A 22,954-nucleotide genomic window follows, 5' to 3' on the forward strand; every position below is an offset into this window, starting at 1 on the left:
AAGGAAGCCTGAATTCCAACATAGCGAGAAGCCTACAATCCAAGCGGTTCGTGCGTAATTGCATTCCTCATCCAAGTTCATCAAATACATCAACTAAAAAAAAAAAAAAAAGTCTATGTTTCCTACAAATTAAGCTTACTAGTAATTTTCTCATAACGCAGCTTTAAAACTGCATTGCAGATCTTATTGAGAATTCACTTTTAATACAAAGAATGAAGTATTTTTATAATATTATAATATTATTTAAATTAACGTCAAAGTGACGTGTTGAATAAATCGGCTTGAAAATGAGAATTTCGCGGGGTGGTACTAGGTTTTTTTTTTCCCTCATAGTTAACTTCGGCCGCGATAACGCGAGCTAACAAATTATACACAAATCAGAGAATAAACTGGGTATACTGAGCTAAGCTAATCTGCTGGGCTAATGAAATTGGAACAGTTAGTATGATTATAGCCTTGGGTGCTTGGACACCATGAATTATGGAATATTCTGATAAGCAAAGCCTCACAGATTCGGCTCATACAACTTTTGAGCTTATATTACGATGTTGAAGGTTATCACTAAGGCAAAGTTTTACGAAAGTTGGAAACATCTATGGAGAGACTATTCCGAGACATATGGACGCTGTTAAGGCGAGGGTAGGTGTAAAATAGGAACATTTGTTATCAGTATTTCCAATAAATAACTTTACGTCTGTTCAAGATGAGGCAGGTCAATCAAACAACATGATATAATAGAGTCAATACATCCAATGATAATCAAAGCATATCACTTCATTTTAAATATTACACAGCCAAGAACCCATTTTCATCGTAACCAGCGTAGATCTTTGCATCTTCTGTTAATTTACCACAATGAAGAACAACATCATCCACTAACAAGTTTAAATTTTGCGCAATCAATTGAACAGGAACACCTTCTGGCATGGATGGAGTGTTTTCATTAATGAATTCATAAATTTTGTCAGCAACAGATAAACCACCTTCAGATTCAGCAGGTCCACTAACAAATAATCCATTACTTGACTCATTAGGTTTGGTTTCTGATTTAACACCTTGTGCCTTCAAATGGCAATCAATTGCACTTAAATGATGATATAGAACTTCATTGAAATCAGTGATTTCACGGAATGTTGTATGTTGAATGTTTTTTTTACCTCCAAATTCTTTAACTGATCCTGTCACATATACATATTTACCATCTTGAAGGAAAGCATTTGATTCATCATGTGCGTTTTCATCAACCCATTTACGCAATTCAATAGAACCTGTACCGTCCTCAAGTTGTACTTGTAAATTGGAAGCATTGTCTGTAACTTTACGAATAACACCAATAAATGACACCAGATTCAATTCTAAATTATGAACAATAAATTCTCCGTCTTGGATAATTGGTTTACTATCGTTGATTTGCTTTATAGTAACTGGGGTTAAGCTGTTTTTAGTCTGAGTTCTTGTACCTTGAGATCCTCCTCCATTCGAATCAAATCCTCCAGATGTATTGTTGTAATCACCACCATTATAATCTTGATTGTATCCACCGTATGGTTGATATGCTATATTATTCATATCAGTATTCTATCCCCTTTAAATCAATTCATCCCACTTACTAGCCATTTTTTGATAGTTATTCTTGATGCTTTGTAGCTTGAGTTGTACGCGTTGTACTCGAAAACGAAAACATTTGAATTTGGTGGCAACCGTGTTTTGGTTTTTTTTTCGCGTATTGTTTTGGGTTTACCAAAAAAATTTCAAAAGGTCAACAAATTTGAAACTAATCACAGCTTCAATGAATTTTTCAGGGAGTTGGAAACTGGTTTTCGAGATTAAGAGTGTTATGTTCAGTTATGGCTTGTAAGATAATGATAATGACGGTTTTTTGCTATATTTAAAAATGAAAATTATAGCTAATATTGAATATTCTCTTCTCAAGTTACCATGGATATTCATCAAATTCACAATCGATATTAAATTCTATCAAAATCTATCTATTTACAAAGCATTAGGAAATCATTAGTTGGGCCATATCTGTTGAGCATTACTTTTTGTCTTCTGGTAAATAGTGTGTCTCCTGTGTGCCCGATTCTTTCTTTGGAGCATCTTTTGCATGGTGACCAATTAAACCCTTCAATTTTTCCGGAATATCATCGAAAACAAGATCATCTGTATTTGAAGAGACTGATTCACCTTTGGCATTTAATATATCTTGGATTGTGATTCTATCATCTGAAAAAATCTATAAAAGGAAAGAACATGTTAGTAAAAGCCCAATTTGTTAGCCTGTTCAAAGATTACTCACTTTTAAATGGTCAGCTATCAAATGTCTATTTTTACATCCTGGACAAGTAATCAAGACAGTACCTGAAGTGTAAGCCTGTTTGGACATGACATGACTAGATCTGGTATCACATTTTTTACAAGTAAATGCAATCATCATCTCTGGCTTATCAACCTTAAGCTGAGCAGTTTTGTTATCATTTCCTGCAGTTGAATTAAATCTTATACTAGCTGGTGTATTAAAACGTTGTGCAATTGGAGAAATGATTCTGACTATTGGAAGAGATCTTGGTGTGAATGATCTTCTAGCAAGTTGAGCTAATGATCTCTGAGCTGCTAACTTCGTGAACATTTTGAGTTTACCTTCGGTAACGATATAAGAAAACTGATGAATGATTCAACTTCTTCAGACTAGTAGAAGTGCACTTTATAATTCCAATTTTATTGAAAAGTCTTGAAGTGAACTTTCGGACCTACATTCGTTTTTTTTTATGGCAAAAAAAAGTAGTGGCCACTACAAAAAAAGAAAAATGAAGAATTTGAACATAAAACAACACATAAAAGTGAGTTTGAACGGGAAAATAGGTTGGAAAGTAAAGTTAGACCTCTGAAGGTGATTTGGGGATAAAAAAATAGCAAAAAAAACCACTGATTTCGCCCAGGATCGAACTGGGGACGTTCTGCGTGTTAAGCAGATGCCATAACCAACTAGACCACGAAACCACTTGGATGCGTTTTCGAAGGCGCTGAAATACCAAAATATTAAAGCCGCTTCGGTAGGGTAATGATTTTGGTCGCGGAATTTTTTGTATGTGTATAAGGAAAGTTTTGGGTTTTAAAAGAATTTGAGACTATTATTTCTACTTGTATGTTAATTAACGTAGCTCCTATGAGGTGGAATATTTTGCTTTAAAATGCATATTACTGTTTTGGGCTTTTTTACAGTATCGAGCTGAGAAAATGCTCATTGTCGTAAGATGATACCCTTGACCAACATTAAATATAGCATACCTTTATTGGTACAGATTTATGAGTGTATGGTTACAAGTTATCATAGATAGGGCTTAATGACTACATCATGAAGTTGAATTAAATTCTGAACTCGAATGTTACAGCGAGCGACTTCATATATCAATTCATTCAGGTAGGCCATGGGCTGGAATAATCTGGCAGTCTCATGAACATTTCAGTTAGCTATAAATCCACCATCAACAAAGATAGAGTCACCAGTAACATAGTCACTTGCTGCACTTGCTAAAAACACTATAGGGCCTTTGAAATCAGCAGGGTTGCCCCACCTTCCAGCAGGAATTCTTTTCAACAGGTCAGCGTACTTTTCTTTGTCCTTTACAAGATCACTAGTCATATCAGTTATAATATACCCTGGTACAATTGAATTCACATTGATTCCCCTTTTAGACCATTCATTGGATAAGCCTTGAGTAAGACTGTGTAGTGCTCCTTTAGATGCAGTGTAAGGAATGACGTTTTGGCCTCCAATGAATGAGTAAAGTGAGGCAGTATTGATGATTTTACCTTTCTTCCCTTCACTTATCCAATATTTACCAAAAGCCCTGGAAAGTCTAAAAACAGAAGTGATGTTGACTTGTAAGACCGTATCCCATGCAATATCTTCAGTATCCTCAGCACCCTTTCTGTAATAAGACATGCCCGCGTTGTTAACCAAAACATCCACGGACCCTGTAGGTGAAATCTTCAACGCTTGGGGTAGAATTGTGTCAAATTCTTCGTTGGATGATAATTCAGCAACCACTGTACCAACTTGGGCTCCCAATGCTTGGAGTTTCTCGACAGCTTCGGAGGGATCTGTTGAACCCCTATGGACGATGATAAGATGAGCACCTGCCTCAGCAAGCCCCAGAACCATTCCTTCGCCAATTCCTCGAGTAGCACCCGTGATCACAACAACCTTCCCCTTAAGTGAAAATAGATCGGCTGACATTTCAATGGCTTTTGTAATACATTAATGACTAGAAAACAAAATCTCAAATTCTCAAAGATTTAAAAATTCGTGTAATTCTTTGAAGCCACTTTTGTTATCGCCGTTTATCTCCGGATCCACACCTTTCGCGAAAACTTGTTTGTTGTTTTTGTTTTTGTTTTTGTTTTTGTTTTTGTGTCAATTTGATATTTTTGAACACAAAGATCAAGTAAATTTGTAACTCAAAGAATTAGTTATTTGTCAGATCTTTTCCATAATGTCTAACCCAAGAGTGTTCTTCAGGATTCAAACATTGGTATTATGAGAGGTTACATTTCAAGCTTATTGGTGATTAGTGTTGTACTCAAGTTGTGTTATGGTTTTGTACATCCTATTGCCATCCATGGTCGTTACTTTATAGACACAGTTACAAGGGAGCCATTTTTTGTGAAAGGTGTTGATTACCAGCCTGGAGGATCATCTGCGGTGAATGAGCAACAAGACCCATTGTCAGATCCAAATGCTTGTGCTCGTGATATAATTTTGTTTCAAGAGTTGGGTGTTAATGTAAATAGATACCTTTTTTTTTGCCTAGTTGAATCAAAAGAGTATTGACTAACACTATTGTGCTACAGACCATCAGAGTTTATTCCATCAATCCAGATCTCAACCATGATCACTGTATGACATTGCTCGCATCAGCTGGTATTTACCTTGTTTTGGATGTTAATTCCCCTTTGGAAAACCAACATTTAAATAGATATGAACCTTGGACAACCTATAATGAGGATTATTTGGAGCATGTTTTCAAAGTTATTGAACAATTCTCTTCATATAATAACACCCTTGGTTTTTTTGCCGGTAATGAGATCATAAATGATAAGAAATCAGCAAGAGCTTCACCTGTGTTTGTCAAGAAATTAATCTCAGACATGAAAACTTATATTGCACAACATTCACCAAGATTCGTTCCAGTTGGTTATTCAGCTGCTGATGATTTGAGTTATAGAATTTCATTATCCAAGTATCTAGAGTGTTCAAATGAACGTTCAATCCAAGATGCTGTTGACTTTTATGGAGTGAACACCTATCAGTGGTGTGGTGAGCAAACATTTTATACAAGTGGGTATGATGTTCTCGTTGCAGATTACGAAGATTATGTTCGTCCTGTGTTTTTTTCAGAATTCGGATGTAATGAAGTGACTCCAAGGTTATTTGAAGAGATTGGTACCATTTATTCTAATGATATGATTGGTGTGTTTAGTGGTGGATTGGTTTATGAGTTCTCTCAAGAACCAAATAATTACGGCTTGGTGGAGATTAATCAATATGGGAATGTTGAATTGTTACAAGATTTCGAATCTTTGAAAAACCAATATGCTACAACTGATGTACCTAATGGTAGACAAGTTGCTGAGTTATATAATAGAGACGGTAAAAAGCAAAAACTAGGTGCTCAAGCTATCCCAGAATGTGATGAAGAGTATGATAACTTGGATATTTCAAAGACCGTGGATGAGGGCATTGCAGAAGACTTGATCAAAGAAGGTGTTGATAGTAAGAAAGGGAAATATGTTGTTTTACAAGAAGATGATTTTTACACTTCTTATAACATTACCAATGTTGATGGTACACCTTTCAGTGGAGATAAATATGTTAAAGTGACCACTTTGATTGATGGTATTACTGAATATGAAGCACTTCGTTTACAAGCGTTGGAAAGTGACGGTGAGTAACTACCTTTGTTTTATTATCTTTTTTGTTATTACATTTTAGATCTGATTATTATCCTGACTACTACTTGTGTTTTGTCTGCTACACTTAGTTGTTGTTACCAATCATGAAAGAGGAAAAGGATCGTCAGTTTTAAATTTTGAGCTTGAGAATTAACAATGTATCAAGATTGTGATGAGGAGGAACCAGAATTTTGATATTAACAAATTTCAACCAGGACGTGAAATGATTGATCAATCCAGTATGTTCTCGAGTGTTGTTATTTTTGCATTAATTACTGTTTATATGTACTTGTTCTGAGATTTGAAGGTGCTCATCCTACATGAAATTGGATTGGGAAGGTATATAGATTAGGATGGCGACAACGTTCACGACACTTCTTTTGTAATCTGTAGCTCCATTAGTTGGAGACGTGGCCAACCTGGTCAACCATCGATGTAGGCTCCTCATGTGTAGCTCCTCATGTGTAGGACTTTTATATGTAGGAAGATGAATGTATAAGCATTTATTCTATGTCTAGCTCGTTAATCCTAATTGCTTCAAGTATCAGCATCTAATGTTTCTTGAAAATAAAACTGAGCCATCTCTGTCCTTAACTTTAACTGAATTTGTTGATGTAAAGCAAGGTGCTAACAAACATTCCCAAGCTTCCTTATCTCTTGATTGATGAAGTTTATAATTTTTAAGCATGACAAATTCAACATTTTGGAATTTTGATAAGAAAGTTAAAAACTTGAACAAATTATTGTTGACCAAATGGTTTTCATCATTTGCAATATCTTCTGGATCAATGGGTTTTAAATTTGTAAATGATACATTAATTAATGCAATTTTACTCACAAATGGAAGTTTTTCAATAACATCAACAAATTGTAAATAATTGATATAAAACTTAGGAACAAACATTGAATTATAATAAGCAAAATTGCTATTGAAGTTGTCAACATTAATAGCATTAGCTTCAGTTGATGAATATAAACTGAACCCTTTTGAATTAAGATCTATTGTCAAATCTTTCAAAGAGGTGAAGCAATGACTCAATAGCAAATCATAATGTGACCTTAAATTGATTAGTTTCAAAGATTCAACTTGTTTAAAATATCCTCTTAAATATCTTGAACCATTACTTGCTATTGAGCATGATGATAGAGTGAGTGACCTTATAGGTGACCATGTTATTGGATTTTCAATAGTTAGTGCTTGTTTAGTAATTAATGGACCATTTTCATTAGAAACTGTTAGTAAATTTGGTTTCAGTAATGAACTTGAATCAATAATTATATCGGTTAAATGTAATTCTTCAATCAACCCAAACGGCCATAATAAATTAGGTCTTAATGCTATATTCCAGCCAGATTCTGAAGACAATGACAGTTTCCTAATTGATGGGTAATAATTATGTTCATGAGCATAAGTTTTCAAAGAGCTTGCCCATTCTGGGAATTGGAACCCTGGTGAAATTTGACTTAAATTGATATGATTTAAATTGGGTAACAAAGATATTATTTCCAACATTATACTGATATAACTTGAGGAATCTTTACCACCTGTTGAGTACTCAAAGCCTGCAATTGAAGTTGTTTCAATTTCTGCTGAATCCTTTTCAGGACGACAAAATTCAATGGATTTAACATACAAGGATAATTTATTTGTCTTTTTATTCTTTGAAATTGTCTTTCTAAACCTTATCAAAGCATCCTTGTGTGATAGTTTAACATCATGATATAGGAAAAAAGTGTCAATGAAATCATGAAGATATCGACAGCTTAAGCACAAGATTAACCAGTCTTTTGGGTCCAGATTCTGGACAATCTTGTACAGCAGTTCCAAAGGTAGCCCCAGCAACGTGTTTGGTGAGTATTCAATGGGAGCGTGGTCTATATGCTGTTGCTTCTTCTCAGCAAAAAGCAGCCTTCTCTTCTTGGTGAACTGTTGTAGTCGTTGAATCATCTCCATGTAAATAATTAAAATTTCCTCTATCACCAACTGTGGCTTGTTTGAATCTTGTACAGCAACCAAATCTCAAAAAACTCTTTGAAATCAGCAGCTTTCCATTTAATTGGGGAAATTAAGGTCTAGTATAGTTAAAGCTATTAAACTGGTTGAATACTTCAATTGATTTATCAAGTCGAAAGCGTTGCTTCTGTTCAAAATGAAATCTCCCTCTACAAAAAAAAAGAAACTCGCACTCGCCACGACGAGGCTAGTGCTGAGGCGTGAGCCGCACACAAACGTGGCTAGTGAGATTCAATATTTCAACATCAAAGAATACAAATTAACATAAGAGAATGGAACAAAGCAAAATTACTACAATCCTAACACAATTCCCAAAATAATTAAAGTACTTTTATTCAAAACGCAATCCCAAGTGTTAAAACAACCATAAATTTTACATAAATACATCTGTTAATCTAATAAACAAAACCCAAGATTTTACCAGAAACATGTTTTCTTCTAGCTTCTTCATGGTCCATAATACCAGCAGAAGTGGTCAAAATAACATAACCAAATTGTCTAGCTGGTAATAAGTTATCAGTCCATTTTTCAATATCAGCAATTCTAACATTGAATCTTGGTGAGATAACACCAACTTTGTTCAAACGACCGTTTAATTGAACAACAATTTTACCTGATCTGTGGTCATCAATGTATTCAAATTCACCAATGTAACCTATTGAAAACAGAGTTAGTAATTCTTGATAACTAGGTGGACAAATACCATTCCATAAAAAAATTCTAAAGTAGGGAATCATCAATGTAAAGGAGAAAAAGACAACCATTGAATAATTATACACCAATTATGGTATCCATCATTCAATAGCATAGCGTCAACTCATCCTTTCGTTGCTTTCCCGGACACTTAAAAGACAGAAAGGGACTGAACACCGATCAAACCATCCAGTTATCAGCCCGGGATCAAGACTATACATATGAAAAGGACTAAACAATTCCCAGTAGAATTTTGAATGGAAAGGCAAAAAAAAGTTGAAAAAGTAGCTTCACATACCATGTTTTTGGATAACTTGCAAGAATTTGATAATAACTTTTGAAGATGGTCTGATTAAAACTTGACGTTTACCAGTTTTTTCAGCATTGTTAATAGCATTTAAAGCATCAGCTAAGACGGAAGTTCTAGTCATTTCGAAAAAATCTAATGATAAACAGTTAGTAAACACATTTTTTCTCTTCACAATATTGGAAAAAAAAAAGTTGATTCATGTAAAATAAAGAGCTACATGAGTGTCCTCCATAATGAAATGGGGAGTCATGAGCACAGAAACTAGAGGTTCTAGTTCTGCTGAAGGGGGGTGTCAAGACTTGAAACAACGTAAACAAAATGTTCCACAGAACAATACAATTTTACTAATTGATTCAAGTGATTTGATTCCCACTTCAGATTTACCATTTATGATGCTTGTTCCTAAAGAAAACAGTTATTGGAAGAGGACATGATCATACAGCTCAATAAAAAACTTGATAACTTCAACCTATTCACATACTTGTTTGATTTGTGTTATTGGACGAGAAAGGTATATGTTAGAAATGTGAAAAATTTTTCAAGGTTGTTTTTTGGTTTTTCATCGACTTTTCGGTACTGAAGTTTACACAGGAAGCACAGTCACCGCGTAATTATCCGTACGCACAAAATATTTCATCTGTTCTGGGATATTACCGTTTTAGGAAATGGTTATGGCTCCCGTCCAGTCGATGAACTCAAATCGCTTCGAACAATTGAAGCGCTTATAGTGTAGACAAATCTTGTTTTAACGAAAGCTCACTGATCAACTAATTAATGGCTACAGATGAAGATAAAAGGGTATTCTCTGAGGTGAGTGGTATATTATGACATGCTCCAAAGTAGCTTATACTAACAGGATGATAGATACGGCCCTATTGTGTGAAGTTATCTCAATTCACTTTAGTTCCACCAGGCACTTTTGATCAATCTTCCATACAAGTAACTGAAGCTTTGAAAGATGTTTACACCCACTTGAGAGATTCAGTCAAGCCTGGTGCTACACTATCCACAGCATTGGCTGATTTCATATTCGTTCCTTTATCTTATTTATTGAAACAACCTAACCTTAGTGATCCTCAAATTGAATTGTTACTCAAAGTTTTAACCATCCTTATAAGGCATTGCTGGTCTCCTGCTGGATCAATCCCATATGTTCTTGCTAAGCAATTGTTTCCCTTAATTACATTCTTAACTGGTGGTAGCCCTAACGCTGATGACAAGAGTGAAATTGATGTGAAATCAGATGAACTAAAATTAGCTGGTTCCGAAACTTTACAGGTTTTTTTCAACTCTTTATCTAAACAAAAAGGTGCTAAGATATATGATTTTTTCAGCAATGTTGAAACGCTACCAGCTCTTGGTCATGCAGTTACTGTTTTGTTACATTTTTGTGAACATGGAAAATCAATTGAGCTTCAATTACAAGCTATAAGGACATTATGCACATTATATTTTGATTTGGTAGCGGACGGTGAAATATTGTCTTATATTTTACCTGGAAACGTTTCATCTTTGGCAAAAGTCATTGCTGCTCCTGGACTTAAAACACATTATACTGTTTTAGTTGAAGCAATAGAATTACTTGGAAAGCTTTTGGTTCTTGTTTATAATGATGTTGACTTGAAAACAAAAGTCAAAGAACTTGAATCTATTGAAGATATCATGGATAGCTCAGAAATGGATATAATAACTATTGAGGAAGCTGATTTCAAAAAAGTTCATAGAACAAACAAGTGGTTAAAAGCAACTTCAAGTCAAGTTAAATTGGCTCTACAAAATATTAAAAATGTTGGACCAAATGCTAGAATTGAAGTAAAAAGAGCTCTTCTTTTGTTTTGCACTCAAATTATTCAAGAATGCTTATATTCTTTGAGTAGCTCAATTCCTGTTGTTGTGAACATCCTCTCACTTTTATCAAATGATTCCAGAATAGAGATTGATTCAAAAAAGCTGATTGCTTCTGATTCTTATAAAAACCAAAAATTGTTTGATAAAGTTGTCTCAAATGAATTGAGCACTAGTATAGATAAATTTTCATCTGTTCTTCAATCCCCAAATGAAGAAAAGATTTTGTCTACAATAGGAGCTATTGACTTTACTATAAGGCATAGTCATGATCAAGTTCTTGCATCCAAACTTATCAATTTCACAGTCATGGAGCTATCAGATCTATTGAAGAAATCGCTTTCCAAATCCAAAGTCATCAGTGATTCAAATGATATATCGAATTTGATGTTGATTACAAATGAAACGAATGACTCAAGACCAGATTTTAAACAGCTTTTGGTATTTAGTAAAGTATTTTCTGAAACAGTGGAAACCAAGTTGGCTACTCTATTTACTATGATTGGAGGTCAAAATGATCCTTCTGATTTGATTGAAGAATTGTTAGCAAATGGAAGTGACACTTCAAACTATGAAAAAGCTGTTATTTTATGGGTATCGAAAAACCTTTTGAATGGTCACTTTGGAAATTCAAGAGAAAATAAAATTGTTGATGAATTTTTAGATTTTGATGAAGAGATTGAAAAACAGGAAATTCCAGAGATTACAAATGCAGTTATGGAATTCTCAAAGGGTATGCTTGACGAAACCTCGGAAAATCATATCAACCAAGAAGTTGAGTTGATCAATTCAATTGCAGTTGATGTTATAGGTGTCGTTGCATATCACATGAGAGAAGATTTTAGATATGAGTTGATAGATTATCTTTACCCTGTTGTTGACTCTATGGCTTCATTATCAGAAAATGTGAGAAGACATGCTTTAAACACATGTATGATCATTGCAGATACTCTTTATCATGGCTCTTTGTATGAAGTTGTATTGGATAACTCAGATTATTTAGTTGATGCAGTCTCAATAAGACTGAGTAATGCGATGACCACAAGGGCAACTGCAATCTTGGCTGTCTGTACCAAAATAGCTGGTTTCAAAATCATTGAAAGTTTCAAAGATGTGATCGAAATCATTTTCAGTTTGCTAGATTACTACCATGGTTATGAGGATTTATGTATTGGGTTCTTTGTTTTATTTGAGATCATTGCTGATGAAACAAGGAAAAAATATTTGCATGATTACGGGGTGGATAAACTTGAGTTTTTTGATAGCACCTCAACATTTGCACCATGGGGTTTGCAAAATGTTGAACAGTTGAAAAACTTGCTGGACAAAACTCAAAGAGATGTTTTGGTGGAACCAAAAGGAAAAGAACTCGAAGAAGATGTTGAAGGTGAAATCAATGCGCCAGATAGTGATGATGAGGATGAACAAGAACCAAGTGCTCCAGAATTATCAGAAAAAGAAGAAAAATGGACATCACCAGTCCCAGAAAATATTTACAAATTACTGCAGCAAATAATGTACTATGGTGAGCGTCTTCTAACACATCCATCTGCCAAGCTACATATTCAAATCCTAAGTACCTATAAAAAGGTTTTACCAATTTTAGCAACATCCACCAAGCATTTACATCCAATAGTTGCCTCTTTATGGCCAATTGTCTCAAAGAAGGCCAACGACAGTGATCCAAAGATTGTCATCCCAGCAGCCAAGGTTGTGTCACAGGTTCTGGAATATAGTGGTGGGTTTCTTTCATCAAGATTTGTTGATTTTTGGGAAGTATTAAAAAGCAACAAATTATTGGTTTCAGCTAAAACAAGTGTTTCAAGTAATAGCAAAGTTGTTTTACCTGGGCTGAACTCAAAGGCTTATGAAGAGTTGGTTGATATGTTAGTTACTGGATTGGATTGTTTGGGGAGATTTATTTCAGATGTTGTTGCTGAGGATATTGTCAGTAATTGTATTGGCGTTGTTCAAGATATTGAGAGATTTGGTATCAATTCAGATATTGCATGGAGCATGAAGCTGGAGAAATTTGATATTAACAAATCATTGAGCTGTCCAGAGTCATTTATCGGAGCACATGAGAAAGTCTATAAATTTGCAAGTATAGTATAATTGATGATTGACGAAAAAATTCATTGTTGTTGTCGTCAACTTAGATTAATCCAAGTGAAACTTCAGCGCGACATCACTGGAAACTTCAACTGTATTACAGCACGCTTAATAACTATCCGATTGCGAAGCACCAGAAATCAGATCTGGAGGTTAAGTACAGATGCTGGTAATGGAGGCAAGCCGATCACATTCAAATTAGATTTCTACGACATGTTAATTCAAGTTAAACGTCGGTGATAAATTAGTGATTTTCTGGAAATTTTTAAGTCCGCTAAGGCAGCTTACAAAATACACAGACCTCCGATTTCAATCAAATTTAGCCTAAAATCTCAAACTTTACAGTAAAATCGACTGGTTTTCAGGATCATGGGTTGCTGTGGGCTTTGAACTTGTCAAAAATTAAAAAAAATAAGGTGTTATCGCTTCTTAAAAGCTAAAAAATGACAAAACTGGCAAAAAAATTATATGGTCCCTAGCAGGATCGAACTGCTGATCTTGGCGTTATTAGCACCACGCCTTAACCAACTGGGCCAAGGGACCGAATTTTTCAAAAATTAATTTTCCGGGTCTTTACCCAATATAAAATCGCGATTATTACCCGGATTTTGCACAGTATATCAACTGCATTTTCCTCTTCTTAATGATGATTCGGTTTATTTGTAAAGCTAATCACATTATTCGTAGAGTCTCTAGGGTATAGGAAATGGCTGGTATCGAAGTTTGGGATTTGGCTGTGCATTTAATGCAGATGATAACTCTTTCTGATGACAATGTTCAGAATATCCGAGCATCTACAAACCAATATATAAACGAATATTTGAATATTTTTCTATATTGCTGTGTCCTCTCTTTTATGTGAGTAAACTTAAAACCACATTCCATATCAAGCTGATCAAACAATTGAATGGGAAAATTAAATGCTGGGGCAAGAATTGAAATGAAACGACTGAACATATTGGCCAAAATAGATATGAAACTTTCAAAGTTGTTATATACACCTAAGTTGTAAAATGTTAGATCCTCAAATTTAAACTTGATAAATTTCTCATAAATACTCACTGTTTTCATAGCTATTGATATATCTGTGTTCTCCCATAAACAGTTTAGAACGATAAACAACAGTTGAAACAACGGAGAACCAACCAGTTGGTCCACCAGTACCCTTGATAAAACGTCTGGAAGCTTATAAACCAAACAATCAATCCATAATGAACTTAAAACTCCATTTATAGCACCCCATATGAAGAATTTACCTATTCTGTCATAATGAACCTGTCTAAATAATTGAATGATTGATTGTCCCAGCGTTGCAGTTATAATCCCCAACAGTATGGAATTTAATAATTGATGAACATTATCAATGACTTCTCTATGCTTTATAACTATCAGCAAAGATATGAATTCAAAAATTGTGATGAATGATAATAATGTTTTGGATCTAGGTTTCAATGGAGAAGGTTGAATTGTGAGTTCATTTTTTTCCAAATCAAGAGGTGTTGATTTTATCTTTGGAGATTTTTCAGGCATCAACCACTCATATATATGTAATGATGATGGATTAAAAGAATATGAATATGGATTAAAGTCGGTTCCAAGATTTATCAATTGATGAGTTTTGATTTTGATCTTGACATTTTTTTGGGTTTTTTCGTCGAGTTTAAAATCTGGTATCTGCACTTCCAAGACGTGTCAATTTTATCTTAGGCTACATGCTGTACATGAAGAAGGAAAAAAAGTTGATATGTCCTCAATTCAGCACATTTTTGAAAGTTGTGGAAGTGATCTTTGCAAGTACAGGATTAATGTGGATTGAAGAAATTTCATGAATTTCAATTCCACTCAGAGGATAAAGCTTCTAAGTTATAGATCAAGACCAATGGTCGAGATCTATTATTAGGACGTTACTGTCAATGATGTATAAGCCCCTTCAGCTCATGAGTCAATATAAATTATTCAGCTCACCTCATCTAGGTTGGAGTTGATCAAGTAATAAGTGATAGTTCAAGTTTGACGAGTATTCAACTGTCGATCTTTCTTTTTGACAAGATACCAAATCCATGAATTAACCTTCAAGCTGCTCCATGAACTCATGATATATTTAACATTATCAGTATCCAGCTTGGTCAAACCAAGATGCCCATAATATCGTCCACTATACTCTGAGGCTCTGAGCATGTTTTCATAAATATTCTGTAGTGAATTTGCTGAGCTTATTGGAACTAGATCAAGCTCGTGTATAACGTGTCGAACATCACTCCTTCCCGTATTAAACTTGATTGAAAACGTACCAAGTTATAATTATACTCTGAAACGTCATAAAAGACTATTCAACCAAGTTCTAGTCCGTATACTAGTTAAGGATAACATATCAGTAACCCTTTGATCTCTTCCATCATTTCACTATAGCTCCAATCATTCCATCACCATCACCAATCTCACTCTGCCTATTCCACTCCCCTTACCTAACTCCAATTGATCAGCCCAAACGTAGGCAGCTGTGCTCTGTGTTTTAGTGTCTGTGGCCCAGCAGCCAATCAGAGGCCGCCAAATTCTGATGACCATGCCCTGTGCTGGGCCTACCATCCCTCTGGATTATGTCAGCTTTGCTGCTAAGCTAGGCCGCTTCAAAATTTATAAGAAAAAAGAATTTTGGTTCATCTGAATCAATTTTTACTTTCCCTTCCAAAGAAAACAGTTGAATATCACCAAAACAAGAGTACTATTTGTCCAGTTTTTTCTGTTCAAAAGGTTTTTCAATCACTAATAAAGGTTCCTATCATCAAGAAAAGATAAAATTTCCTTGATTGCTCTATAAATTTCAGGGGTGTTTTTTTTGACTCAATTGCAGACAGAATATTCATCAAATACATAACAACAACAACACATTACAACATATCTAGAACATCCACAACATATTCACAATAATGTCATTAGTTTCAATCAAAAACGGGATAGTTAATGCCTTTTCCTCTTCAGACTCCTCTAACTCTTCTCAAAAAAGATCATTGAATCCAAACGCTCCATCCTACAGTTCGATACCTGATAGAGGCGATGGTTTGAATGAAGAAGAACACTCCGTACAAAGTCATGGCTCTAGTATCAACTCTAAAAACCATGATAATGAAGGTAATGACACACATAACACAGCTCCAGGTATTTTGGGTAAGATAGATCCAAGAGTTATGTCTGATGCTGTTATTGGGTTATCTGATGGGTTAACCGTTCCATTTGCTTTAACTGCAGGTTTGAGTTCTTTAGGTGACTCCAAATTAGTCATTACTGGTGGATTTGCTGAATTGATCTCTGGTGCAATCTCAATGGGTCTTGGTGGTTATTTGGCTGCTAAATCTGAATCTGATTATTATAAATCTGAAGTCAAATCTGAGAAATCTAAATTCTATTCAAATATAACTGAAGTTAATCATGAAATTGAAGATATTTTATTAGATATAAATCCAGAGTTTAGTGAAGAAACTATTGTTTCTTTTATTAAAGATTTAAAGAAAAAACCAGAAACTATGGTTGATTTTTTGATTAGATTTGGTAAAGGTTTAGAAGAACCAGCTGAAAATAGACAATTCACAAGTGCTATAACTATTGGTTCTGCATATTTCATTGGTGGATTCGTTCCATTGATTCCATATTTCTTTGTCTCTCATGTCAATCAAGGTTTGATAATTTCAATAATAACGATGGCTTTTACATTATTCTGGTTTGGTTACATAAAAGCTCAAATTTCATTGGGTGATACTTGTTCCACTTTGAAGAAATGTAATGAAGCTGTTCAAATGATGCTTGTTGGTGGTATAGCTGCAGGTTCTGCTTGGTTCTTGGTTAGAGTTATTGGATAATAATATAATCATACCAACTTTCTGCATCTATTATCCTTCAATTTAATACTATTTGTATCATTATCAATCAAACCATCGTCATTATACCTTTTATAAAGGTTTTGTTTTTGCATTTTTTTTCCCACAACTCTTTGTGTTTTGTTTTGTTTTCTACTTGGTTTTACAGAGTTGAAAATCCTTTTGTTCGTTTGCATTTATACAAGAGTTTTTGATTTTAATTATTAAGAGAATATTCCATCCATGTTTATTCAAGCTGTCAAGCTACACCCAAGATCAGTAATCCCAATAATGTACATTAGTTATTTCATACATATATATAACATTTCGATAACAAGGCAATGATTTGTAGGTTTAATTCCCAACAACAGCTTTTAAAGTCTCCTCATCAAATATATTATTCCCATTTTTCAAAACATTTGCCAAAATTGTTAAACTTCTTTCGTTAAAATCTGGAGCTTTTCTAATTTGATCAATATCATCACCATAATTTTCAAACATTAAACTTAAATATTCATTTTCTAACTGTTTATTCCCTTGATTTATTATATTTTCAACTTGATTCAAATTTATATTCTTGTTATTTCCTTTATTTAATGCAGTACTTGTTAATTCAACTGTTTTCAATTTATTTTTAATGTTACCAAAACTTGGATCTTTGTTCAACTCTTCTTCTTCAATATTTATCTCAGTATCTGACAAAACTGCCATATCACCATCAGCATCTATACTTTCTTTATTATCATCAATTTTGTCTGGTTGATCATCTAATTCATTTTCACTTTCTGATGATGAGGATGAGGAATCTGAAGAATCTGAAAAATCTTCTGTTCTTCTCTTCTTTCTTCTACGTCTATTGGCTTTTGGCTTGGTCTCTTTATCATTCTTCGGTATTATCTTGCTCATATTGCGATATACTATTTGTTTATCAATGGAATAATTACAAACTAACCCTATAAGCTATAAAGAAGCTAGTGAAATAATTTTTTTTGAGTAAAAGTGTGCGCGAACCAGTGTGTGTCCGTATCATTTTGCATATTGGGTTTCCTCAAAAGCAAAACGAACTCGTCCAAGTGGTTTCGTGGTCTAGTTGGTTATGGCATCTGCTTAACACGCAGAACGTCCCCAGTTCGATCCTGGGCGAAATCAATTGTTTTTTTTGCCAATTTTTTAGACCCAGCAAGCTCAATTTATGCTTTTTTTAATTTTTTTTTATATCATTCAGTTCTAATTTTTTTTCTTGTTATAATAAAGCTAATTTGGGCGTAAAGTTTGGTGTTTTCGATTTTTTATGCTTTTCTACAGAATAAAACCAACCTCCGAAACTTTTAGTTTACTTGAAAATTTCATAAAGACCATACAGATGAAAAAAATATTTTGGAATTCGGCTCTAAAAATTACTTTTTTAAACACTAGAAATTATTCTGATTATTACCTACCTAGTTATCTAGCTCATGCTATATTAAATCATATGAATTTGTACTACAATAAATTTCTGAATTCCGGAAAGCCACGTGACGTATTCTCGGAATTTATTTTTTGTCAAAACTGTATTATGAAAACATCAACATGATTAAACATAACTTGAACATAAAGCTATAGCATTCTAAATCAATTAACTTTAATAATATGACAGAAGAAAGCCTTATATCTTCTTTATATCCACCCCCACCCCCATACTATAAGTTTTTCACCGATGAAAGTCTCCACAAATTCAATGAATTAAAATCAAAAACCCCATCCATAACTGAAGAACAATTACCAGATGAAGAAAAAAATTTACAATACCTTATACCCCCAAAGCCACCATCCGGAGAGACTTATAGATCTTTTGGTAATATTTGGCACGTAAGTAGTCAATTCATTTTGTCAATTAGATTTATATGATACTAATATGTGATTTTGAATTAGTTTAATGACAAAATACCAAGATTGGAAGATATGGGAATTGCCCAATTATACAAAGAATCTGATATACCCAATGGGGAAGACTCTAAATTTAAAATCGAAGAGTTGAAAAAGTTGTTAAAATCCCTATTGTTGAATTTTTTGGAAATTGTGGGTGTGATGAGTGTTTCTCCTGATCAATTTGTCGTTAAGATTGAGCATATAAGGACCATATTGATCAATATCCATCATTTGTTGAATGAGTATAGACCCCATCAATCTAGAGAATCATTAATTTTACTATTGGAGAAACAAGTTGAAACTAAAAAAGATGAAATCAAAGAGATAGAGCGTGTTTGTAATGAGGTTGAGTCCAAAATCAAAAATTTGGTTGAGTTGTATATTGACAATAAAAAACCTGAAGAGAAAGAGGGTCTTGAAAATGTGTCAAAAGAGGAAAATAAAAGTGAAGAAGAAAGTGTTCAGACTGATGTTGGTGCAATAAAGCAAGAGATATGAATATTGAATATTATACCCTCCATTTTAACTTAACAGTGCCCAATGATTCAGGAATATAATAAATTTAGATTATTTAATGTCTTTTTCTTTGCAAATTTTGGTGCTTTGTATTGAATTTTATCTTTTGGTGTAAATTAACCATTCGCACAAAATCTTCAAAGATCCGATTTTGAAAGCCACGAAAAAAAAAACCAGACAGGTTTGTACTTTTTTGGCCATCAACATCAAGCTTCATCGTGACAACCAACAACCACAAAAGATTTGAAGTGCTACTGATACCGTTGAAGCTCAAAAAAGATGTCAGATTTGATGGATGTTGATGTACCACGTATGTACTTTTTGTTGGAGATCCAATCTGTTGAATTGTGTAAGATTACTAACACCTTATAGCTGCTGGTGAAGGTGAAACCCCAGAACAAGAAGTAGTGGCACCAGAAACCACAAAGAAAGTTACCAAAACACAAAAGAAGAAGTTTGAAGTTAGAAAATGGACAGCTGTTGCGTTCTGGTCGTGGGATATCGTTGTTGAGACTTGTGCCATTTGCAGAAATCATTTAATGGAACCTTGTATTGAATGTCAACCAAACTCAATGAGTGCCACTAGTAACGAATGTATCGCTGCTTGGGGTGCTTGTAACCATGCCTTCCATATGCATTGTATTTCAAGATGGCTAAAAACTCGTAATGTTTGTCCACTAGATAATAGAGAATGGCAATTTCAAAAATATGGTAAATAAGAAAGGGGTTTATGGGTACCTCGCGTTTTTCACTCTTTTACTGAATGGTGATGATTCTTTTGGAGAAGAGCCGGATTCCAGGTGCTGGGGTGTGTTTTATTGATCTCTTATTTGAAGGTTGTCTTGACGGCTTGTTAATGATTTATTTGGTTTGTGCGTTATTTTTATTTTATATATTAAGGTGGGTTTCAAAATCTTCGTGAACTAGATTACACTATATTGTTGATGATAAAAATGTTTCATGTTTTATTTGAAGAGTATTTTCAAACTTTTTGTTCTCCGTAATATCTTTTGTTCCTAGGGAAAGTTCCTATCACAACACTACTTAGGCTTCTTTCATTGAATTCTTTAACAGCTGCTTTAACGTTTTCATCTTCATAACTATCTCCCCAAAATTCAATGAAGAAAACATATTGCCACAATTTGTTTAGAGATGGTCTTGATGTAATACTGGTCATATTTATATCATGTTTTGATAAAATATCCAAGGCTTTAACTAACGCACCAGCATCATCATGCTCCACAGTGAATGCCAAAAGAGTAATGTATTTTGTATCTATGATTTTTGTGTCTTTTTTACTCAGTATCAAGAACCTTGTAGTGTTTTCTTTGTTGTTTTCAATATTTTTGTATAAGATTGGAATATTATGAACTTTTGAGGCATATTCACTTGCAATTGCAGCACTTTGGACACCTTCATTAGAAGCAATTTCTGCAGCTCTCGAAGTCGAGCTACTATCTATTCTTTCCAAATGTTTACCTTCACTTATTAGCCAATCTGTCACTTGACCCCAAGCTTGAGGATGTGTCAAAATTTTATCAACTTGCGAAATGTCTTTAGCATGGGTTAAAACACAGTGATGAATTGAAACAAATTGCTCTGCAACAACTTTGAATGTCGAATTTGAGTCTTTTTTAGCAGGTATCAGCCAGTCTCTTAATAGATCATATGTATACATGACTTGTCCGTTTGTTGAATTTTCAAAGGGAACAACACTATAATCAACCTCATCATCGTTAACTTTTTGGAAACAATCTTTACAATTTATTAGTCTTGTCCGGTCAATTCCTGAATTTTACTCACCATTTATTGTCTTTTGAGGTAATAATGTAGTTTTTTCACCAAATTGTTGTAAAGCTGCCTTCAAACACCGTTAGTACAAAACATTTTCTCAGCCAATAAACAACCGTTGATGCTTACCTGATGAGTGTAGGTACCTTCTGGCCCTAAGTACGCCACTTTTATATCACTTGAAGACATTGTCAATTGAAGCTTTGAGCTGAATGAAGCAATTTCTTCTGATAACTTTATGTAAGGTCCCATACAAAATCTCGAAATTTTCGACGTTTATATTTTTCTTGCCTGTATCGGCGGATTCATCGAATCTTTAGCTACAATCCCAAAAATACACCAAAATCTAACTATGTGCTTCATTTGCTATGAAATGGGGAATATAAACATGTGATATGTGCTAAAGGTCGATTGGATCCTAGTTTTCCAAGGATTGAGCTTCAGCGACAAGTGCCTCGACTGAAAAATCCGAAGAACCAGATGTGAAATCTCTCAAAAGTTTGGTACGACGCTTTGAAGCCTCACTATCAGCTAAAGCACCATAGAATCTCTGAACATTTAATAATAAAAGTTGGGCTTCTGGTAATTTAACAGCCGAATCTTTCTCAACAGTACCATTCATCAATACTAACCCTTTGTCTTCTTTCAATTCAGTATGAAACATCAAAGAGGTATGTGGTCTAGCAAATTCTTTATGTGTCTTGAATTCTAATAATGTGGTAAACATACAATGGACTGTGTTTGGACCAACAAATTGCCATTGAACATAGTGTAGTTCAAATGCATCGTTTTCACCACCTTCTGTTTCTCTTGGAAGAGGTAAAACGAATGTTGGATTCTCTCTTGCATTTTTGTAAAGCTTATCAAAAACGTTATTAGGAACTATTGAGATCAATGAATTTTCTTTACTTTGAAATCTTGCTTTCCAGATATATTCCAATTCTCTTGGTGGTAGTTCTGATATTTTAGAAACATCAACGAATGAGTTCAATGTTTTGTATGGTTTTTCTGGTGTACCCTCCTTTCTAGGGCCTCTTAGTTTATCTTCATGTAGTTTTTTTTGTTGAGCCTCTAAAGCTTGTTTTCTTTCATATTCTTCCAACTCTTTTAACGGATCAATCTTGTTGAACTCTTTTTTAGTATCTTCAATTTTATCTTTTAGCTTTTCTTTCAATTCATCCACATTACTAGCACCAACTCTTAAATTCAATCAATTAGCAAAAATGAAAACTCAATATAATATAAGCGACAGAACTTACTCTTTAGCTTTCTTTTCTAATTTTTCACGATACTTCTCGAGTGGATCTTGAACTTTTGAAGATTTTTGGATAAATCTGACGTTGGAAACTGATGCGTTTCTGACTTGCTGAAATCTCCCAAAGGACTTGATGGAATTGATTGAAAAGGTTCTAGGTAGTTTCATATTAGAATATTGGGATTTAGAACATTTGGAAATTAGGTTGTAGGTTTTGCAATTGGCCTTTTTCACCATCCAAGAATCAAAAAATTCGCGAAAAGTCTTTCAAATCCGGGCGTTTTCACGTGATGATAAGGTCATAATACGAGGGTAAGCTATATTTAGAGTCTAAACTTTAATAAAACGGCAATTAAAATGTTGAATAAAAATATTGATCATTTGTTGCAAAGGCTGAGTGCTTTAATAGCTGGTTCCACGAATTTGTTAGTTCTCTCTTTAGTTTACGAAGGCTCTAGCTTGATGATCAACCTGGATCAGACGTGTCTATCAAATATGCTTGCCCGTATAGCACCACTATAAGAAGAACAATACTGGAAACTCAACTGCCTTCCAAGCAGAAAATACCTTTTCATTTTGCTTTGGTTATATGAATTCTAAGTTCCAATTCCTGATCCAGAATCCGCCTTTAATTTAATGTAACGCGAAAACACGCTAAATTTGGGACCTGGATTACATAATTTTCATTTTTATTTACATTTTTT

The 22,954-nt window shown here is 34.2% G+C and overlaps 15 protein-coding genes and 3 non-coding genes across 18 annotated transcripts; 6 read left to right on the forward strand and 12 right to left on the reverse strand.

Moving 5' to 3' along the window:
- Nucleotides 1–786: 786 nt before the first annotated feature.
- On the reverse strand, nt 787–1,569 carry RFA2 (Rfa2p; the record flags this gene model as incomplete). Its single annotated transcript, XM_019182118.1, has 1 exon — nt 787–1,569. One exon carries the CDS (start codon nt 1,567–1,569, stop codon nt 787–789), a length of 783 nt encoding a protein of 260 aa, XP_019037678.1.
- A 529-nt stretch (nt 1,570–2,098) lies between these two features.
- On the reverse strand, nt 2,099–2,458 carry ZIM17 (Zim17p; the record flags this gene model as incomplete). The annotated part of the gene is made up of 2 exons (XM_019180917.1): nt 2,099–2,236; nt 2,300–2,458. Coding segments are annotated over 2 exons (297 nt in total), but the record flags the coding sequence as incomplete, so codon positions are not given.
- Nucleotides 2,459–2,926: 468 nt separating this feature from the next.
- On the reverse strand, nt 2,927–3,000 carry WICANDRAFT_t111. Its single transcript has one exon. It is a non-coding gene; the product is annotated as a tRNA-Val (tRNA).
- A 111-nt stretch (nt 3,001–3,111) lies between these two features.
- On the reverse strand, nt 3,112–4,201 carry WICANDRAFT_70391 (uncharacterized protein). Its single transcript, XM_019184203.1, has 2 exons — nt 3,403–4,201; nt 3,112–3,238 (listed from the first exon to the last, which is right to left on the reverse strand). Exon 1 carries the CDS (start codon nt 4,163–4,165, stop codon nt 3,464–3,466), a length of 702 nt encoding a protein of 233 aa, XP_019037680.1. The 5' UTR covers nt 4,166–4,201; the 3' UTR covers nt 3,112–3,238; nt 3,403–3,463.
- Nucleotides 4,202–4,491: 290 nt separating this feature from the next.
- GAS4 (1,3-beta-glucanosyltransferase) lies at nt 4,492–5,955 on the forward strand (the record flags this gene model as incomplete). Its single annotated transcript, XM_019182800.1, has 2 exons — nt 4,492–4,786; nt 4,855–5,955. The coding sequence occupies exons 1-2, from the start codon at nt 4,541–4,543 to the stop codon at nt 5,953–5,955; spliced, it is 1,347 nt and encodes a 448-aa protein (XP_019037681.1). The 5' UTR covers nt 4,492–4,540.
- A 544-nt stretch (nt 5,956–6,499) lies between these two features.
- Nucleotides 6,500–7,903, reverse strand: SKP2 (putative SCF ubiquitin ligase complex subunit SKP2; the record flags this gene model as incomplete). The annotated part of the gene is made up of 1 exon (XM_019183773.1): nt 6,500–7,903. One exon carries the CDS (start codon nt 7,901–7,903, stop codon nt 6,500–6,502), a length of 1,404 nt encoding a protein of 467 aa, XP_019037682.1.
- A 461-nt stretch (nt 7,904–8,364) lies between these two features.
- On the reverse strand, nt 8,365–9,093 carry WICANDRAFT_64611 (40S ribosomal protein uS8; the record flags this gene model as incomplete). Its single annotated transcript, XM_019183774.1, has 2 exons — nt 8,365–8,624; nt 8,961–9,093. The coding sequence occupies 2 exons, from the start codon at nt 9,091–9,093 to the stop codon at nt 8,365–8,367; spliced, it is 393 nt and encodes a 130-aa protein (XP_019037683.1).
- A 653-nt stretch (nt 9,094–9,746) lies between these two features.
- TTI1 (Tti1p) lies at nt 9,747–12,932 on the forward strand (the record flags this gene model as incomplete). Its single annotated transcript, XM_019185094.1, has 2 exons — nt 9,747–9,782; nt 9,837–12,932. The coding sequence occupies 2 exons, from the start codon at nt 9,747–9,749 to the stop codon at nt 12,930–12,932; spliced, it is 3,132 nt and encodes a 1,043-aa protein (XP_019037684.1).
- Nucleotides 12,933–13,398: 466 nt separating this feature from the next.
- Nucleotides 13,399–13,472, reverse strand: WICANDRAFT_t110. The gene has a single exon. It is a non-coding gene; the product is annotated as a tRNA-Ile (tRNA).
- A 311-nt stretch (nt 13,473–13,783) lies between these two features.
- On the reverse strand, nt 13,784–14,570 carry WICANDRAFT_57395 (Mpv17/PMP22 family protein; the record flags this gene model as incomplete). The annotated part of the gene is made up of 2 exons (XM_019182801.1): nt 13,992–14,570; nt 13,784–13,930 (listed from the first exon to the last, which is right to left on the reverse strand). Exons 1-2 carry the CDS (start codon nt 14,457–14,459, stop codon nt 13,784–13,786), a joined length of 615 nt encoding a protein of 204 aa, XP_019037685.1. The 5' UTR covers nt 14,460–14,570.
- Nucleotides 14,571–14,765: 195 nt separating this feature from the next.
- WICANDRAFT_96426 (uncharacterized protein) lies at nt 14,766–15,350 on the reverse strand. Its single transcript, XM_019186515.1, has one exon. The coding sequence runs from the start codon at nt 15,105–15,107 to the stop codon at nt 14,934–14,936; it is 174 nt and encodes a 57-aa protein (XP_019037686.1). The 5' UTR covers nt 15,108–15,350; the 3' UTR covers nt 14,766–14,933.
- Nucleotides 15,351–15,856: 506 nt separating this feature from the next.
- On the forward strand, nt 15,857–16,783 carry CCC1 (Ccc1p; the record flags this gene model as incomplete). Its single annotated transcript, XM_019185901.1, has 1 exon — nt 15,857–16,783. One exon carries the CDS (start codon nt 15,857–15,859, stop codon nt 16,781–16,783), a length of 927 nt encoding a protein of 308 aa, XP_019037687.1.
- Nucleotides 16,784–17,134: 351 nt separating this feature from the next.
- On the reverse strand, nt 17,135–17,686 carry RSA3 (Rsa3p; the record flags this gene model as incomplete). Its single annotated transcript, XM_019183775.1, has 1 exon — nt 17,135–17,686. The coding sequence occupies one exon, from the start codon at nt 17,684–17,686 to the stop codon at nt 17,135–17,137; it is 552 nt and encodes a 183-aa protein (XP_019037688.1).
- Nucleotides 17,687–17,855: 169 nt separating this feature from the next.
- On the forward strand, nt 17,856–17,929 carry WICANDRAFT_t108. Its single transcript has one exon. It is a non-coding gene; the product is annotated as a tRNA-Val (tRNA).
- Nucleotides 17,930–18,427: 498 nt separating this feature from the next.
- On the forward strand, nt 18,428–19,057 carry MED7 (mediator complex subunit MED7; the record flags this gene model as incomplete). The annotated part of the gene is made up of 2 exons (XM_019180578.1): nt 18,428–18,628; nt 18,692–19,057. Coding segments are annotated over 2 exons (567 nt in total), but the record flags the coding sequence as incomplete, so codon positions are not given.
- A 426-nt stretch (nt 19,058–19,483) lies between these two features.
- On the forward strand, nt 19,484–19,923 carry HRT1 (SCF ubiquitin ligase complex subunit HRT1; the record flags this gene model as incomplete). The annotated part of the gene is made up of 2 exons (XM_019185902.1): nt 19,484–19,514; nt 19,589–19,923. 2 exons carry the CDS (start codon nt 19,484–19,486, stop codon nt 19,921–19,923), a joined length of 366 nt encoding a protein of 121 aa, XP_019037690.1.
- Nucleotides 19,924–20,186: 263 nt separating this feature from the next.
- PHA2 (prephenate dehydratase PHA2) lies at nt 20,187–21,184 on the reverse strand (the record flags this gene model as incomplete). Its single annotated transcript, XM_019182206.1, has 3 exons — nt 20,187–20,959; nt 21,008–21,065; nt 21,125–21,184. The coding sequence occupies 3 exons, from the start codon at nt 21,182–21,184 to the stop codon at nt 20,187–20,189; spliced, it is 891 nt and encodes a 296-aa protein (XP_019037691.1).
- Nucleotides 21,185–21,413: 229 nt separating this feature from the next.
- On the reverse strand, nt 21,414–22,418 carry ATP11 (Atp11p; the record flags this gene model as incomplete). The annotated part of the gene is made up of 2 exons (XM_019183776.1): nt 21,414–22,194; nt 22,255–22,418. The coding sequence occupies 2 exons, from the start codon at nt 22,416–22,418 to the stop codon at nt 21,414–21,416; spliced, it is 945 nt and encodes a 314-aa protein (XP_019037692.1).
- Nucleotides 22,419–22,954: the final 536 nt, after the last annotated feature.

This window comes from Wickerhamomyces anomalus (assembly GCF_001661255.1).
Source record: "Wickerhamomyces anomalus NRRL Y-366-8 unplaced genomic scaffold WICANscaffold_5, whole genome shotgun sequence".
Classification (NCBI taxonomy): Eukaryota; Fungi; Ascomycota; class Saccharomycetes; order Phaffomycetales; family Wickerhamomycetaceae; genus Hansenula; species Hansenula anomala.